The following is an 18,989-nucleotide window of genomic DNA, read 5'->3' as shown; positions in this document are numbered from 1 at the left end:
GATAGTTTGTTGTTCCTGATGTCTGCATTTCCTAGTATCTTTGGTAATGGTATGTTAGTTACAAATAGTCTGAGCTATCTTACATATTTTTTAGATTTCCATGTAAAATTAAGAAATGTGGGCAAAGCTAACATCATAAAAAGTGTACTTAATCAAGACATTGTAGTGTGTATGTTGTGCATTTAAAGCAACCTGCAGGACACAGTGTCTGTTACTAACAGGGGTGATAGTTTAACAGTTTTACACTTTCTGTAGGTTGGACTGTGATAATCCAATCTATTACATACTTTCAGTAAATGTACTCCACTAAACTCTTATTCCACATACCAAATTTCTTGGCAATCTGTTAAGAAATACAAAAGGTATAAAATCCCCAATTTTGATTGAATTTCATTTTTTTTGTAAACTTTATTTGATAGAAAAACATACTTTCATTGATATTTTTTGTTGTTGTTGAAACGTTGGTACAGTTATAGATCTTTAAAACCTAAAATTAGGTAAATGTAAGCCACACTAGCAATATTATTAAACAAAACCTCTCAATTTTTACCAAGATTTTTGTGCACATCTATGCAAAAAGTTACGAGAGTTATCAGTCTGAAAATTTTACTATAGCTTCACTTAAAAGTAATGAAGAAACTTTTTTGGTACTTTGTCATTTGCATTAAAGACAGCTGATTTAGAGCAGTAAACTGTAGAATAAAAACACATGCAATTATGGAAGTATTGGTTAGGCCAAGCAAATTAGATTAGCAGTTTCTAGCTCCAGTTTTCAAAATAATCATGTGGGTGGATGATTATTATTTATTACAAGCTTTTTAGCACAAATTTTAGCATCATATAGTATTAACTTAAGGAATTAGCATAAATAATGATGCTTGATACAGCTGTACTAAGTGCATGCAGGTAATGACAAGAAACTATTTATCTAGTTTACACAGCATTACTGTAAAGAAATTATTAGCAGCATTTTAAAAGGAGAAAATCACCACCATTTATTTTGAAGAATCTGGTTGGTTATGTAATGTAGAAGTCTGTTCCAAATAATAAATTTGCAATTCTAAAGCTAATGTTAGTTACTGTTGATTGCCAGTTTCTTTCTTTCTGTAGTTTCTTAATGTGTATCGACAAAAAGTCATAATATATAATAAAAAACATCTTAGGTGTGGCTAAAAAAGAATTAAATGAGTGACTTAAAGGCTGAAACTTTTGATTCACTCCTTTAAATCCCACACTCAATCCTTTTTTTGTCTACATCATTTTTTACACCTAAAGTGTTTTTCATTAGATATGTATAATACTGACGACTTTATATAAAATTGTGTGAAAGTTCTAGTGAACATTGGTAGAAAACCAACACAATAATCAAACTATGATGAAGGATATTACAGTGTAGCTAAAATATTTTGTGGTTCATACTGAATATTAGTACACATGTAACTAGTGTTTTGATAACTTGATTGTAACCCATGAAGCTCTTGTGTGAGCTGCTCACTTCAGTGTATGACCTAACTTTATAAGCTGTAGATATGTTTAGTAAGATTTTCAAGATACATGTAGTTCTTCTAGAATACTGTTACTGAACTAAATAAAGCATTTAGACTATGAATATTCAAACTTGGTTATGTTTAATTGACAGGTGGGATTACTTTGTTTAATTTACACTGAGTTGATAGAAAATGGTCATTTGAGAAAAGAAAAAATATTTGCTATCATCATTTTACCTGAAGACACTTATCTCTGTATGTAGTAGTTGCATAAAGTGCATTAATGGACAGTAATATTGGAAATTAAATGTTATTACAGCATTGTTTTAGTTGACCAAATAAAGTATCAGTGTTTCTGAAGTTAATTATCTTGAAGCTTTGAAGAATAAAATGTTAAGTGTGAACAATGGGTTATTTCTTTGCATCATCAAAGAGAATAAATTAAACTATACATTAGCAAGTATTTCAGTTTATAAGTTAGGATAATTTATTACTTTTGTATCAAAGAAGGAATATTAAATATACACAATAAATTATATATTGTGACTAGATAGGAACATCTGGTGCTGAAGAAAAAACTTTTGGATATCTGGCACACCTATGTTAAGCTTTATATTTGACATTTTTTCATTTTGTTAAGCAACTAGTCAGCTCATAGTAACAAATGTTTTACTCAGTTTATGTTAATATTTAATAATAAAACTTGGATGTATGTTTAGTAATGTTTGGAAAAGAGTCATACATTAACAAGTGAATCATTTATGGTGTTTGTGTGTTCTCTAATGTTATACACGTTTTTCCCTACAGCTTTATGAAAAAAAACAGTTGCATTTTTTCAACACATTTTGATTTATTTTTGACACCTGTTTCTTTGCATATCTTTCTTTTGGAATAGATACTGAAGTTTTTTTTATCTATCTCATTAGTTTCCATTTACTATTATGTATGGACCGAAGCTTTTTCTACATCTTACTGTTAATTCCCATCAAATATTTTATTATATGGATCAGATTTTTTCTTGCAGCTTATTGTTAGCTTCTATCAAACATACCATGTTGATTACATTTCTAATTCTATCTTCTTCTTTTTTTTACTAAAGGCTGATAATATTTACAAGTTTTCAAGACTTAATTAGATCCAAGAGAGAAATGTGTATGTATTTACTTAAATACATGTAATGGAACTTAAAAAGATGTAGGTGTTGAGAGCAATTACTTATTTCTTATGTGTGTCTACTATGAGAACTGTCAACTGCAGCCCAAAATTCATTTTAAAAGTATTCTATTGGTTAAAATATAAAGTTTCCACTACAATACTTATTAGAACTTATTGCATTGTATCCTAAAATTATTTTGTTTATATCAAAAGAACTTTATATCAGTTTTGTTAAGTTTATTTATGTGAGAGTTTTAACTAACTTACAGTTGAACTTGTGTAAATGTTAGTATGAATATTTTACTTGCCATCATGAGAAATGTTACACACACATGTAGAAGCCAAAAACATTGAATACCAGGAAAGTTTGTTAAGTACGATTATAAGTACATGCACAAACAGCATTTATTTGCATATGTGTTTAGGTATAAGCATGTCGATTTGAAGCTGGAAAATTTATATGATTATTGTTACATTAGTTAAAAAAACTACAATTAGTTTCAGAACTTTTGAAATTTTGATCATATAAACATTCTACATTTAATTCATTAATTTGCATTAAAAATTTCTGTTGTATTATTTGTATTTTGTTATTTGTATAGCAACTGCTGATTCTGCCCATTATTTTTAATTTTATTGAGAGGGAAACTCATGATACTAAGTTTTTAGCAGATGGGTCTATTACAAATTAGTATTTATTGACGTTGTTCCTTTTTAAAAATTCTTTAATTAAAGAGATCATTAACTTGCCATGAAACGACCAATACTGAACTACTCAGTATATTTAAGAACTTGCTACAAGAAATTTTTACAAAGCTTTAAACTACTATCACTAGTAATCTTTCTTTAATCAAAATTGGCCAGTTGCAAATATATTTAGATCCAAAATTACAGATGTATTGTGTCACTAAACAAATTGTTTATTTTAAGACTATTCTTTACTTGCATTATTGATATATCAATTACAAATATAGCAATGATAAAAAATTACATATATTCTCTGTAAGTAATCACATTGAACTCTTAGAAATGAATATCTAAGAAGAAGATATCACTGGAACTTTTAGGTTACTGGGTTTCTTGTTTATAGTTGTTGTTTTTTCTTGATTTTACTGTGTCTGAATTTTATGAAATATATATTTTTCCATACTAACACAATAAATATTTTTGTATTATTAAGATATGCTCTTTCTTTTTGATGAATTTAAGGATGACTCCTTGGCAAACACAGCTGTAAATACTACACTTCTAGTTCACTTATTTGGTAAAAAAGGAAAAGAAACTTTGTGTTTTGATGATTTTTATAGGTAAGAGATAAAGTAACCAGTTAAGAACACTTTGAATATTTAGTGCTTTTGTTAAATCTAAATATACTTTTTCCATCACCAGGTCACATTGAAATAATAAACACATCTTAAATGGTTTTATATACAAACCAAGAAATGAAAATAAATGTATCTTAAATTATAAAAACATTTCAAATACAAATTTATAAACAAAAAGAAGGACAAATTTGTGTAAGTTTAAGTTTTATTTATTTATTTTTAAATGGAAAGATCTATCAAAAATTAGTTTCATGATGTTTTTATTTTCTGTTTTGTTTGTTTTATTAGGAAATCCATTTAGAACTCTGTTTTATAATTTGTTATAGTATTTTATAAATTTTACAATATCATTGTTATAATTTTGTTTTTCATAGATTAAGGAAAAATGATTATTTTCTTTCAACAGTGTTTTATTTTTACGCTTGTTTTAAGACATCAGAATTAGACCTATTATATGTTTAAACACTACTTTATAAGGATTTCATAGATTAGAAGAATGGATTTATAAGATTTATAAATTTTACAATATCATTGTTATAATTTTGTTTTTCATAGATTGAGGAAAAATGATTATTTTCTTTCAACAGTGTTTTATTTTTACGCTTGTTGTAAGACATTAGTATTAGACCTATTATATTTTTAAACACTACTTTATAAGGATTTCATGGATTAGAAGAATGTGCGGTAGTAATATTATGGTCACACTAATTTGTTGTATCCATTCCTGAGATGACATATTTTGCTTAATCCAGAGCTCTTCAGGGTGGCTAGATCACTAATGTCTTATAATACACATGATTGCAATCATTCTTCATCAACTTATAAAAGACATGTATAACTATTGTTGTATCAAACAGCTTATATAAATAGTGCTCTGACCACGTGTTGTGTACCAGTCAGCACAAAGAGCTCTGGATTGAGCATACCACTTCATTAGTTGTAAGTATGATATATGTATATGGCATGGTTAAAATATTATTATTATATGCTCTTTTACTTCTTGAGAAACCCTTAAGTATTAATGTTACAAAAATTATATATGACTAACACTAATATATTATGACAAGTGTAACTGTAATTATTTTTTGCCAGCTTGTAAAAGTCAGACACGCTATATTAAGTGTTTTATTCTTACAATTTAATATTTCAATATCTTGCATCTTCAGGGAGTTGGATAAGAATTGAAATATTTACATTTCCAGATTCATGGATAATCTTCAGACAGAAGTTTTAGAGTTAGAATTCATGGAATTCTCTCATGGAATGCCCACAATTTCAGAAGTGGACTTTGCCAGTATATTACTTCGATACACTTATGTTCACAGTGATGATTATGAAGCATACATTCAACGAGTTCAAGAGCAGATTCCTGAAGAAAAGGTAGAATATTACTTTGAAGAATCATAATAACATTAAACTCTAATTAAAATATTAGCTCAAATTGTCACTTATTAATAGCATCAAGTTGATTTTATGTGTTCCTCAACAAGTATTGACTGTTTAAAGGATATTAGCTTGTAAAAACAACATATTAAATCAAAAAGAATTATGTGTATTTGTACTTCAATTTTGTAAATTTTATACCATGATTAAACAAAAGATTTCTGGTAGTGTTTTGTAATTTTATATTTTCTCATTACAAAAGTGTTTTCAGAATATAAGGCTTACTAGTTAAGCACAGCAGTCAGGTTTTATTTGCATTTTTATGTTATGATTTGTAAACTTACAATCTGTGTGTTCACATTAGGTAATAAAAAATGTACATATACATCAAAGCTGGTTTTAAGCAATGTTAGTTCTTTTCAGTTAAGCTACATAGATGACAGAGATTGGTAGCAAGTGGAGTATTGTATATTCTTTGGATATGAAAAATCGCTTTCTGTAGCTTGTAATTACTTAATCTAGCTGAACTGATAAGATCTGACTTCCTTACTAAGAATAAATGCTATTTTTTTACACACCTAGCATCAGTACAACATTTATTTTAAGAAATCTATTTTAACACCCAGTCTGCAAGTCAGGAAAATACTTTTGGTGGGTCAATTTCCAAACATAGCTTTTCAGTACTATTTTTTTCTTAATTCTCAATAGAGAATTGAACTCTTTGCAATATCTAGAATCTAAATTACCCACCAGCATGGCCAAATCCACACTAGTTTCCAGGTTATGTTGAAGTAAAGCTCATTCTCCTATCCAAAACACTGTAATCTGTATGTGTTTTACAATAGTAAGAACTGGTTCTTCGCCATTATGAAATCAATTTTTCTACAAGTTTTACAAGTTCTGTTATAAGAGGTGGCAGACGAAGGCTCTACAAAGGTTAGTTGTTATATGTTAGCAAAATACTGTATCTGCCTAAAGTGAGTACTTTTACCATAATATATATATATATATTTTGTACAAAAGGAACCAACCTTCTAAACTCTATCTTTGAGATAAAACATCATTAACAGATTCAGCCTTTTGTTTAATTTTTTTGTGGTTTTAATTTAAATATTGGAAAACATAATACACCTCATTAACCCAACAAATCTTTTAAGTGTGAAACCCTCAGCTTACAGAATGGGTATCTGAGAAACTAATTTTTCTTAATCAATGATTTTTTGTAGTAAAGATATAAGTGATTTCTAAGAATACTTGAATACATAGATCAAATAACAAGAAATACAAAAAGAAAATACTTTTCTAATAGTATGCATAGCTTGACACCACTTTGTATTTTTTAAAAGTTATTATTTTTACTTCAAAACTGCTGATTCTTAACCAATGGTGGTTATAACAGTTTTATTGAATTATAATATCTCTTTTTATATAACCTTGAGCTGCATCTATGTGCAAAGAATTAGAGCTTTTTATATTTTCTCATACTTTCTTCTTCTGCATTTGATATCTGCTGTTTGCATTTTATGTGACAACATTTTAATCATGTGTGTTGTATCATCTATTAACTGAAACTCCAGACCAAACATTATATTATTACTGCTGCCACTAAAGGTGGATGGAGCTTATTTTTTGATCCATGCTTTGTCAACACTTACAGACCTAGTGTATACCAATTTCCATAATCAAACTTTGAAGTGATTAGCTTTTGGAGGCTCAAAGTAATAGCAAGGTCACTAAAATAAAAACTTCCTACCTGTTACTTGGGGTTAATTTTTCACATTATTTTAACCCTATAACTCCATCAAGAATGATTTGATTTTGATGAAACTTGGTGGACATGTGTAAAATAATATTCCTCATTGATGTGCCAAAAATTGTTATGTCTATTGATAATGCTCGAAATATAGACACATTTTCATATTTTTTGAGAGCCAGATATGATCACACTGTGTTGCAGAGGTATGCACTCTATTGAGTACCTCTCTAGTGCTCTCTACTTTGAACAATTTCATATGATGGTACTTTCCTTGACCATTCATGCTGTTTGACATGTGCTGCTTCATTGCTTGTTGTAGTGTTACAGTAGTATTTGTTTATCATTTGGTGATTGTTATTTCACATTTTATTTCTAAACTTATTCTTGACCTTTAATATAGGTTGTTTTTTTTCATTTGTTTGTTATCAGTTTACTGAAAAATATGTACCTGTGTTTTTCTGTCTTGTAATATTCATAATGAATTAATTCTTTGTTCTGAATATGTGCAGGTTTCACATCATATGATCAAGAAAACTATTAAATTGACCATGTTTAATGTTATCTTTGCTCTTTTGGTGGTCTTAAAAGTAGATACCTTTTACCACATGGAAAAATGTAGCTTAATGTGATATGTTTTACAAGAATTTTAACAACAGTGCCCTTCAGGTAATATCTAATAACCAAAGGTTTTGGTTTCATCCATGTTGTTCCTACTAAACATTAAAAAAAATAAAATGTATTTTTCAAAATAGTAATCAGAAATCATATTGTGTGCTATGCAGTTGTTGAATTAAAGTAATTTTCTAATTTGACTATGTGTTGTAGATTAATTTTTATACATTAAATAAACCATAATGATTAGCTTATTTAGTGGTTGTTTCTCATTAATGATGTGTGTTAAGAATTTACACAGTTTATCCTTCATTTTGACTATATATATATTTAATAATTGTTATTTTTTTATAATATTGTTAGTTTTTAACTATTTTAATTGTAGGTACTAAAGTTGCATTTGAGGGTTTAGTTTATTTCAGTATTTTTAATTTGTGAATAAGAGGGAATATCAGGTTTATTGTAGTAGCTGAGATATTGCAGTGAATGTGGCTGTCTAATTGATGCTATGATGGTAATAAAGGGAGAAAAAATGACCTTGAATAAATTGTTTTTATTTCCAGGGAATTACGTTTGAACAATTTAAAGCATTTTGTCAGTTTCTGAATAACTTGGATGAGTTTGCCATAGCCATGAGAATGTTCACCTTTGCTAACCAACCAATATCACAAGGTAAGAAAGGAATGTCTTTTCTTCATATAAAAAGTATTTTATGGATAAAATAACTGCTGAGGTTAACTAGATTCTTAATCAGTACCCCTAATATTTGTCATAAAAAAATGATTGAATGACAGGGATTTTTTTTGCAACAAACAGTATAAGTCTAAAAGATAATTTAAATTCTAAATATACTAATTTATTAACAACTATTTTTTATGATTTATTTAAAAAAATTAAAACAGTCTTATGAAAACTAAAGAATATTACAGAACCTTGACATTTAACTGAGTTTAGTATGTAAACAAGAGACTGGATTAACAGCCAACCCTTCTGTAACACTATGTTCAGTTTCTACTGTCTCTTTCTACTTTGTAATTTGTCTTTTTACCAAACTCATTTTTTAGTTAATACTCTACTTAGGAACTGTATTCATAAGTACAGGTGTCAATTGGGGCAGTTAGATAATATATACAGGACTGCAAACCTTATAATAGTTCTGTTACAGCTGTGAAATCTGGTAATATTATTGTTTAACTATTGTATGTATGCTGTTTGATATAACAGGATTCCCACAAAGTTTTAAAAAGTCTTAAATCAACCACAAGCCAAAATAAAATGTTCAAATTCTCAGTAGATATTTTTACCTAAGAGTGACAAAAACAAATCGTGTTAATAGAGGAGAGAAACACTTGTTGTTAAACACATTAATATTCATTGTAAGTGTATTAAAAGCTGAATATATAGTTCATAGAGGGTGCTTGAATGATTATTTATTACTAATATTTTCATTACTTTTTAGTCAATTTACTATAAAAGTAGGTCTTCAAATTTTCTAAGAATTGGTCTTTAAAAGTCAAAAAGTTTGCATTTGGGTTTTGATTCTGTTTAGTAAATTATAAAGTTGACAACTGCAGGAACCATTCATAACTATTTTCATTATTTTTGGGTATTTGCCATATTACATACATCAGTTGGGTTATGTTTTGGTTAATTTTGATTTTGAGATATGCTAACTGTGAACATTTATGTGTGCTTTAAAATCTACATTGCATTTCATGTATGGGGAATGAGTTCATTCATTTCTGCATTAGTCCTTTTTTATTAAACGGTCATGTTAATTGTCAAAAAATTTGGGTATTTTAAATTTCTTATTTTAAGGACAAACATTTATTACAGTTAATTTTTGTAAAACTAGTCTGCTGTTTTCTTGTTGAGACTTTCATGTAATTTATTCTTAAATTTTTGAATTAGACTTTTCTGCTTTTTGGCTTTGATTCTGTTGAATAAATTATAAAGTACAACTACATCTCTCTTTTTTTTTTTTCCTTACATTGTATATCTGCTCTGATAGTATTCCTCTCTGACTGTTCTCATTCTTCTAGGTGTTTTGTGAGCAATTCAATAAAATTATCATCTTTGACATTTTATGGCTGAAACATAAATTGTGCTGATGGTTTATTTTTTGGAAAATGTCATTTTGGAACATGGTCATGATAGTGTCTTGATAATCGTAGTTTATTTGTTTTCCTTTTATTTATCATTATGTATATATAGAATAATCACTTTTGTAATTTGTTCAGCTACCTGTTCATGCTCTTTCTGTTGCTTTTGTTTTTTAGTTTTTCTGGTTTTATGTGTTTTTTTGTTGTTTTTCTTTCTTTGGATCCTGATTGCAGTGAGGCTATGGAATGATTGCTTTCATAAATTAATTGCTACCATGGTTATATTTTGTTGCAACACAAATGTTTTGTTCTGTTGAACAGTTAAGATGACAATATTTAAATGTTCATCCTTCTAAAGTTCCCATTATTTCTAAAAACTTACAAAGAAAGAAAATTTAACAGTAAATCTTCATTAGCCCAGATATAACAGTCCAGTTGAGCTTTTCATCTATTCAAATTTTCACAATAGGAAAACTGAATCAGCAATTTATATATTCACATTTTGAATCCAGACAGTTTCTTCTTATAACATATGTTTTCTAGGGATACATGACTTAATATTCCGTACATAACACAGGGAGAGTAAAGCAGAAGCAAGTAGAACAGAAAACAACATGATAATTACTAACCACAAAATACTTGCACTTGCAGTGTGTGCTGATTTATGATTTTTGTGAATACAAACTTCACTTGTAGTGAGCAGTAGTTTATGACAGTTTTTCTGAAAACAATCTTTGTAGTAGGGATGTACACATACACTTTTAATAGATACCAAAAGCTCTTCAGGGTTATTTATGATATAGTCACCTCTAGTCACAGTACTTCAAAATGAAGATGCATAGAAATATCAGCATAATTAAAATGTCATGTTTATTATACATAAAATATATTTACACTGTCAGTAGCATAAATAGGGATGGCTAAGTCTGATAATACCATTTGAGAATATTAAAACAGTATTGTTTTTGCTTTATGATTATATACAGTATATGGGGTGGAAACAGCTTGCAAACTTACCTTAAGCACAAAACAGCTTGTTATGCCACTATACTTTGTATTTCATATTCTACAAATAGGTGAATTATTTGAACAAAATAATTATTTCCATGAAGATAATGAGATGAATTGCTAATTTTATATGTACATTTACCAGTTGCAATTCCATTCTTACATTTATTAATCAATAACATATAATTAATAGAGTGTCTACTGTATTCAAGGTGACTGGTTCAACTATCCTGATAAAGTAAGTAAAAAAAAACACTTCTTTACAAGGTTTTGAGTACCAACATTTCTGAAAATAGAATTAAACCTGAAAAATATTATGAAACAAAATTATTTAACAATCTTAAAAGTTATTAAAATACGTTATAGAAATTACATGGAGAATGAAGTTTCTCTGTAGTGTCCTGAAGTCTACAACTCGTTTTTAGCTTTAATACAAACCAGCACTTTTCCTAAAGGCTTTACAATAAAAAAATCTAAAGAAAAGCATGAAAGACTTCATTCTTATAGACAAAGCATAGGAATGAAAGCTGACACTTTAGAAATATAATAAACCTTTTACACCTTCATTTTGGTGAATTTCAAATCTAAATCTCAAATTAATTTTATGATTAATTCCAATATCATCCATATTTTAGAATTAAAAACAAGTGGAGAAACGTTACAGAAAACAACTATTAGACTAAAATTATGAATTAACCAAACCCTTGTTTAAGAACTAAAAAAGATACCCTATTTTAAGTACAGTGTTATTTTATAGTAGAAAAGCAAGGATTCCAAGTGATTCACGTGCCCAAAAGTATCTTATTGAATTTCTAAGTGAAAAACTGACAATTCAACGTATTGATTACAATATATTATATACATATATACTAATAATGCATTGAAAATGTCACTAACGTCTCCAGTATGAAAAGTGAAAAATTTCTAAAATGGCAACTTTTTCACCTACTACCTATATACCTGACCATGTCAGTTGGGCTAGTCCCTAGATGGCTTGAACTGTCACTAAAAGATTTCTCCAGCCTACTTGACTGGACTGTAATTGTCCATTTTTAATATTCTGTTATCTGTATGTGTAAAGATGTAAAATAAATATTAAACATGTTTTCAACCCAATGGATGGCACTGTATATTGATGGATACTCATATGAAAGTTTTTAAAAGTTAAACATGCACTTTATACAGGTATAACATAAAAAAGTAAACAAACAAGAGTATTAAAATGAAGTAAGGATCCTATTGTCAAATGTAATGGAACAAGAAATAAAATCATGATGACAATTTATGAAATTTAATTTGTAATTTGGTATCCCTTACATGTAGGGATTGAAAATCATTTAAAAAATATATTGAACTAGTATCACTGTACTTGTTTCTGTATTTTATTTCAGCATTTATTTTTTATTTCTTTCAGCAATTCTGTAAATAACCAACAATCCCTAACTTCTGTTAAAATTTTAATTTTTTTTTTCTATTTATCAGCGGAAAGATGAATTTTTATAAATTAAAAGATATAAATATCACTTTTGAGCCTCACAATTTGTTACATACAAATCAGTCAACAACACCTAAACTTTATGGTGTACCTAGTCCTTAAGAAATCCTGAATATTACCTTCAGTTATGTCCTCTTACAGCTTTTTTTTTATCTGTAATCTCAGTAAATAATTCGATTAGAAACTGAAACTTAATGTTACTAAAATAAAACAGCAAAACAATTTCACACTTTCTTAAACATATGAACAATCTAGACAGTAATATAACTCTGCATTATTTGATGTTCTCAATTTATTTTCTCAAACCACATGCATAGAATAAATACAACTTACCAAATAGTTTATTTTAGAAGACCAAAAGAAGAGAATTAATGTGAACCAAAACATTAAAAATGTGCTACAGTCATTTGTTTCTAGTACACATGTCCATTAGCCACTGTTTTTTTTCATATCAAAGAACCTGTCCAAAACACATCTTTGTTGAAGTTTTATACAATATTTTTTAGGTTAAACACAGAAGCAAACAAATGTTATTCTTCCAACATGTAACATACCTAAAGACATAACAATTAACTGTTAAAAGTGAAAAAAATCACAACACAGTTCCTAAATTTAACATCACATGAACTCTCCAAGATTTCACTACAAAACTTCACAGGGAAAATGCAGTGGAAACTACATTTACTGGTTTTCTAATCATTTAATTCATGAAAAATTAGGTGTATAAAAAGAGTTATATAAACTGTAGTCGAATTCACGAAATACAGATAAGAGAATATTAACAGATAGACAAAAAAAACACACACACACACCCAAACATAATTATGTGCACCATTCCTTTTTTCCAGGAAATGTTGGTATATCCAAAATCTAAAAAAGACACCTAATTTCATGTTCACTACAAGAATAAGAAATCAAACACATGCTGAAAAGAAACTACCATTCCAACCCTTCATGCAGTATACAAAATACAATCTAAATCATGGGTGGACTGGGATATTCAGAGTGGCCAGGAAATGTAAGTATTTGACTGGCCCTAGATTCTTAGAGGCTTTCAACACTTAATTAAAATTAAGTAACAATTGTATGGAGAGCTTAAAACAACCAAAACTTTATTTAATCTAAAGTAACTAACAATTTTGTTTTCAGTTTATATTAAAATGTGCATACACACACACACACACACACACACACAAAAAAAAACTATAACACTACCTTTCTTACATGTTTAAAAATTCTGTTGAATAACTGAATGTTCATTGGTAGGTCTTTTTTTTATTTAAAAAGACGTTAAGTTACTTTACATTTTTGCTAAGTTTTGTGCATGTAAAAGGGATTGAATTAGTTATTGAAGTGTTGTATGAATAAACAAACATTTCAGAAAATATCTACTTGAAGGTCATGATTTCTTCAGATGAAAATTAATATTTATTGTGGCAGCTGTCAAGAATGCAATATGATTTGTTCAATTAGGATAACTTTACCTTTTAAGGGGATTGGCAATCACTTGCTAGGGGAGCAAGATTGTTTTCTTTAATGGGTTCTAGATAACTGATAAGACTGGTTCAAGATTCATGTATTTTGTTGCAATGTGGATAAACATTTCCAGCTAAAATAGTAAGAGCAGATTAGTTGTATTGGATTATTGTTCATTCCTTTTGGTTATCCCATTTCTCCTTGATAAATTGCTGATAAGTCTCAGGGTAATGAGGTCTCTGTGGTGTGGTACTTTTCCACTGAGAAAATTTGAGAATAAGTGTCTTCCAAGTGTTGGTTGCAAAAATTTGGCCTTGATATTCTTGAAGCATTTTTTTCTGTCCACTTCTTGTCTGCTGGCTTTCACTTAGCTGAGAAAAGAAAACTTGCTCTCAAATGATCATTACCTTAGTGCTAGTAGTGTTAGCATTAGACACATTGTTGACATTAGTGCATCTGTTTTCCTACTTGATTTGAAGAATATTCCAAAGACAACATTGATGATATTTCTCCAGACCTTATAGTGCCTTCAGTATGTGGTCAAGTTCTTTGATTAATACATTTTGCACTCATAACAAAACAGTTTCATTTAAATTTAATGCAAGAGTGGTATTTTATTTATATAGTGCAAACTTGAAAGTAAATTACTTTTAGAAACAATAGTTATGGTAGAATTGCTTACATAATTATTCACAATTCATTTGTTGTGTAGTTCAGTTATTGTGAGCTGTTGTCGTGTTACATGAATCTTCTGAATTTTTCTCATTGCCTGAAGTGAATATTGTTACATTATAATGTCTTGTTGTTTGTAGAAAGTTCTTGGTGAATAATATGGTTAACATAAGAATTACTTCACACTTGGTCTTTTTTTTTTTTCTTCTTCTTTTCTTAGAGGAGTTTCATCGAGCTGTGAAAATCTGCACAGGTCATAACCTTGACAAGAATCTGGTCAACACAGTGTTTCAGGTTTTTGATTCTGATGGTGATGGTCACTTGTCATATAAAGAGTTCATTGCAATCATGAGAGATAGAATACACCGTGGATTTCGAGTAAGTCTGATACATTCTTTTTTATTTCTAAGCAGCAAATCAGATTATGTGAAAATTATTATTGTAATTGTTTTTTATACTTCATTTGTGAGCTCAAAATTTATGAAATATTTAAGTCAAAAGAAAATATATTTGAATAAGATATTTTTTATTTTACAGTTAGAGCACCTTTTATTTGACTGACTTCATTTTGTTAAAGAAACTAAAGGTCATCCACTACCTTTTCAAAATATTAGTTTTTCTGAGAAATTGACAACTATGACTGGATGGGTTTTAAATCATTTCTTCTGTAGTGAAAATGTTATATAAGCCCACAAAACTTATGTAGGGAAGTATGAGCTACCACATGTGCAGTGTCTCAAGTCACAGTTTTCTTGTTATTATTACCAAAGCTAGAATTTGTTAAAATTCTTCAGCTTTGTCACTTGTTTGTGTAAATAATGTGAATTTTGTAATTTATTGGTTTGAAGTTCCACTTATTTAATGATATTTTTGTGAAGCTTTTTACCACTTGCTGCTCTCAAGTCACAAACATGAAATTAACACGTAAAACTTTAATACTAACACACCAAGTAACTTTATTATCATCATAGTTGTTTCTTATTAGGTATAATCTAGATTTTTAAGGACAACAGCATATTTGATGCTTATGCAATGTGTTGGACAAATACAAAAGTAGAAAGATTCACTTTAACATTTCAGTGAAATGAGCATAACTGCAGTTTGATTAATTACTTGAGTTAATAAGTAATTAAGTGTAAACTACATTTAGATAGAAGTATTATTTTTAAACTGTACTACTATAGTGAATGGTATAATGTTTTCAAGCTCTTTTAATATTGTGTGTACAGATGTGGATGAAAATGCTTGTCTTGACTTTCACAGAATTACATACAAAACTTAAATAAATAACTTCATTATCATTGTTGTTCAATAAACTTCACAGTACGATGTAGTTTATAACATTTTCATAATGTTAACCTGTATTTTATCTTTTCACATATCAAAGATCATACAGTTTGTGTATAAAATGCAAATAGGTACATTTGTTGCAACATGTTTGCACTGCATTAAAAACAACACAATAAATGTACTTCTAGGTGCAGAAAATTTGTATTGTATGCATTACAGTTACTCGACTGCACTTTACAATAGCAGTTGGTAGCATGCGAAGCAGTCTTCCGATTATCTACATACACAGTTACTGTGCATATTGTCAACATGATACTGCAGGTTACTTATTGGGTTTTAGTTAGAATAGCTGATAATGTCATGGGAGATTTTAATTAAAGAAGTTTAAAATCCTGATTTATGATATTTCCTGATAGTTTGTGTTCTTTTAACTTATAAGTGCTTACATTTAAATTCACTGAAAGATACAGATGGATAATGGTTTTGACAAATGTACAACCATTAGTATTTTTTGAGCACAGGTTTAAAAATCAACTTATTAGTGAAGTCTATTTTGTCAACCTTGACAACATTCATATTTAATATTCTTTATATGTTTAAACATTGATTTATGTGTATTTCATAATGAAGTTAAAGATGTTTTTCTTTCACAATTCAGTCACATCTTGTGAAGAATGAAGGTTGGGAAGCATTTAAAACATGTGTGAAAAATGAAATGAAATCATGAATGTCATTTGATGAAAGCCTCAATGAACATTTTTCTTCCCATTGTAGGATAGTTTTAAAAACTGCAAATCTTTGTGTTGTTGTTAGAGTTACATAATGGTTAAATGGTCTTAACTGCATGATAAAACTGATTTTTTGTCTTTATGCAAGTTGTTTTATTGTTAGTTAATGTTATTTCTGAAATCAAGAAAATAAACTTTTTGGTCAAAATAAAAGGTACTCTGTAAATCCAAAATACTAATTATCAGGTGAAATAAGTAAAATCAAAAATAGAAAGAGGTTTAAAGTAGCATTTTGATTGATTAATAATGATGAAACAAACAAAGATGTAAACATAAAAAAACGTTTAAGTTTGATATAGTCTTGGTCCTGTTCCTCTTGAAATTAACAGGGCAAAGGTCAGGAAAACAAAATGTTAAAGTTAAATGGTGTATCACTTAAACATAGTGACATTAATGGCAGTATGTACTGAAAAGTGTGAGTAATGAGTTAGGTTTTAGTTGTACAAGTCCAAGTTTAAAAGTTAAACGTTTTCATTAATATATATTTACCAATGGCTTAACACTTCAACATCATTGTTCATTGAAATACTTATGGAATACTAGAGAATATTTTAGAATATGCTGAAATGTTTCTGGATTATTAAAACTATTTATTTATTTACAAAACTTCAATAAGTAAGAATAATGACACATTAACATTTTTTATACTCTCTTTAAGAATTACTACTTTATTACACAGTCAATTTATTATGCTTTTTAAAATGTGTAACATTATACAAATCTTAAATATTTTCTTTTATTCTTTAAAGTATTTTAAGAAAAGTTATATGTTTAGAATCTCTTTTAGAAGATTTCAGTAATATCTCAAATATTTTCCAATTTTCACCCCTTATTCAAAAAGCATCAGTTTGTAGTGTCGTTGTTAATTTGACATCAGTTACTAACAAGCTTCTTTTGTCAGAATTTGAGAATTTTCTATGTGAACTGTATTTCACTTTCTAGTTTAAAAATAATAATTGATCATTCAAAAGAAAATCTGACTCTTTCACAGTTCAACCTCAACTGTTTTAAATCCTGTTTTATGACTGTTTCTAAAGGACCGGTAGTAGCTGTTTGCCATAAATTGCTTAAACCAGTAAGAAAACTTAATATATATATATATCTGTGATGCTTTGGTTTAATGTCTTGAAGCTGATCTAAGCTTCATCATCTGCCCTCTTTAACATTATCACAGTTGTTATCTCTGATGATTTACTTTTTTAAATTGATAACTATCTAAACTTAACTTCATTACCTGTCTACTCTGATATAAACAGTTTTGTTTCTAATTACATATACTCTAGTGCTTTGGGTACTCACAGTTTGTGGGTTATGGGTTCAAATCCCCATCACCAAACATGCTTGGCCTTTCTGCCATGAGGACATTATAATGGTACAGTCAATCCCACTATTCTCTGTTGAAAGAATGGCCCATAAGTTGCCACTGGGTGGTGTTGACTAGCTGGTGTCCTTCTAGTCTATTACTGGTGAATTAGGGTTGGTTAATGCAGATAGTTCTTGAGTAGCTTTGAGTAAAGTTCAAACCAAACAGATTACATAATTATTTATTTTATATATTTTCTTCTTGACTGCTACTCCTTCAGTTAAAAAGCTAGAGATCAATGTTCTAGGACTTATTGTTTGTTTGTTTATGTTTAATATTCCTCCTTTGTTAAATGTTTACTTGTTTCATCAGTTTCAAATGTCCGAACTGCTCTTTCACTCCAGCTTCTCATTTTGTTGTTCTGGACAGACTAGTTCTCTGGATTGTAATTGTAAACTCAGCTCACTGCTTCATCAGTTTCAAATGTCCAAACTACTCTTTCACTTCAGCTTCTCATTTTGTTGTTCTGGACAGATTAGTTCTCTGGATTGTAATTGTAAACTCAGCTAACTGATTGATGAGTAGATATTTCTAGTTAATTTATTATTTGTTTGTGGTTTTGTTCGTGTATTGACTTTAGTTGTGAAGTTTTACTTATATTTCTGAAGCTTTTTTTCCTGAATATTATAGAGAAAACACATAATATTAACTTTTCATAATGTGCAAGCAAATCTGTATTTTTTGTGCTGGTGATTTATTGACAGTAAAAATATCAAGGGCTTAATGTTTTCATTTGCTCAGAACTTGTTATTATGTTTGTTAGGATTTGTTAAATTTAAAATTTGTTTACAAATTTTGCATTAGCCTTAATCTTTTGAAATGTAAATGTGATTAAAATAAAATGTGTGATGAGTGTACTTCTGCATTTATATGAATTGTTTACCAACTGTTGATAATAAGAATTAATAGCTGAGTTTTTCTATTGGATTGCAGATTCACATGCAGGCTTCTTTTTGCACATATATTTGTGTTTAAGGAGCTATGTGATATTAAACTTCTAAGAACATAAAAGTATAAAGGGAAGTATAAAACGACTTTAAAATTTTACAATTTCTTTAACTTGTATGTATTTTATTT

General features: G+C 28.6%; 1 protein-coding gene across 4 annotated transcripts in view; it reads left to right on the top strand.

Annotated features, from left to right (window-relative positions):
• The window catches only part of MICU3 (Mitochondrial calcium uptake 3), a 101,234-nt gene extending 82,465 nt beyond the window's left edge, over positions 1 to 18,769 (top strand). For 3 of the 4 annotated variants that reach the window (XM_076488652.1, XM_076488651.1, XM_076488654.1), the window contains 5 exons: positions 3,852 to 3,949; positions 5,170 to 5,347; positions 8,282 to 8,390; positions 14,692 to 14,849; positions 16,420 to 18,769. In XM_076488652.1, the coding sequence (XP_076344767.1) occupies positions 3,852 to 3,949; positions 5,170 to 5,347; positions 8,282 to 8,390; positions 14,692 to 14,849; positions 16,420 to 16,488 (612 nt within the window). In that variant the 3' untranslated portion in view covers positions 16,489 to 18,769. Of the gene's footprint in view, positions 1 to 3,851; positions 3,950 to 5,169; positions 5,348 to 8,281; positions 8,391 to 14,691; positions 14,850 to 15,008; positions 15,705 to 16,419 lie in introns of those variants that run through there. The other variant, XM_076488653.1, reaches the window with a different exon arrangement.
• The last annotated feature ends 220 nt before the right edge of the window (positions 18,770 to 18,989 follow it).

Source organism: Tachypleus tridentatus, chromosome 2, assembly GCF_004210375.1.
Source record: "Tachypleus tridentatus isolate NWPU-2018 chromosome 2, ASM421037v1, whole genome shotgun sequence".
Classification (NCBI taxonomy): Eukaryota; Metazoa; Arthropoda; class Merostomata; order Xiphosura; family Limulidae; genus Tachypleus; species Tachypleus tridentatus.
This window is presented reverse-complemented; position numbering and strand designations above follow the sequence as displayed.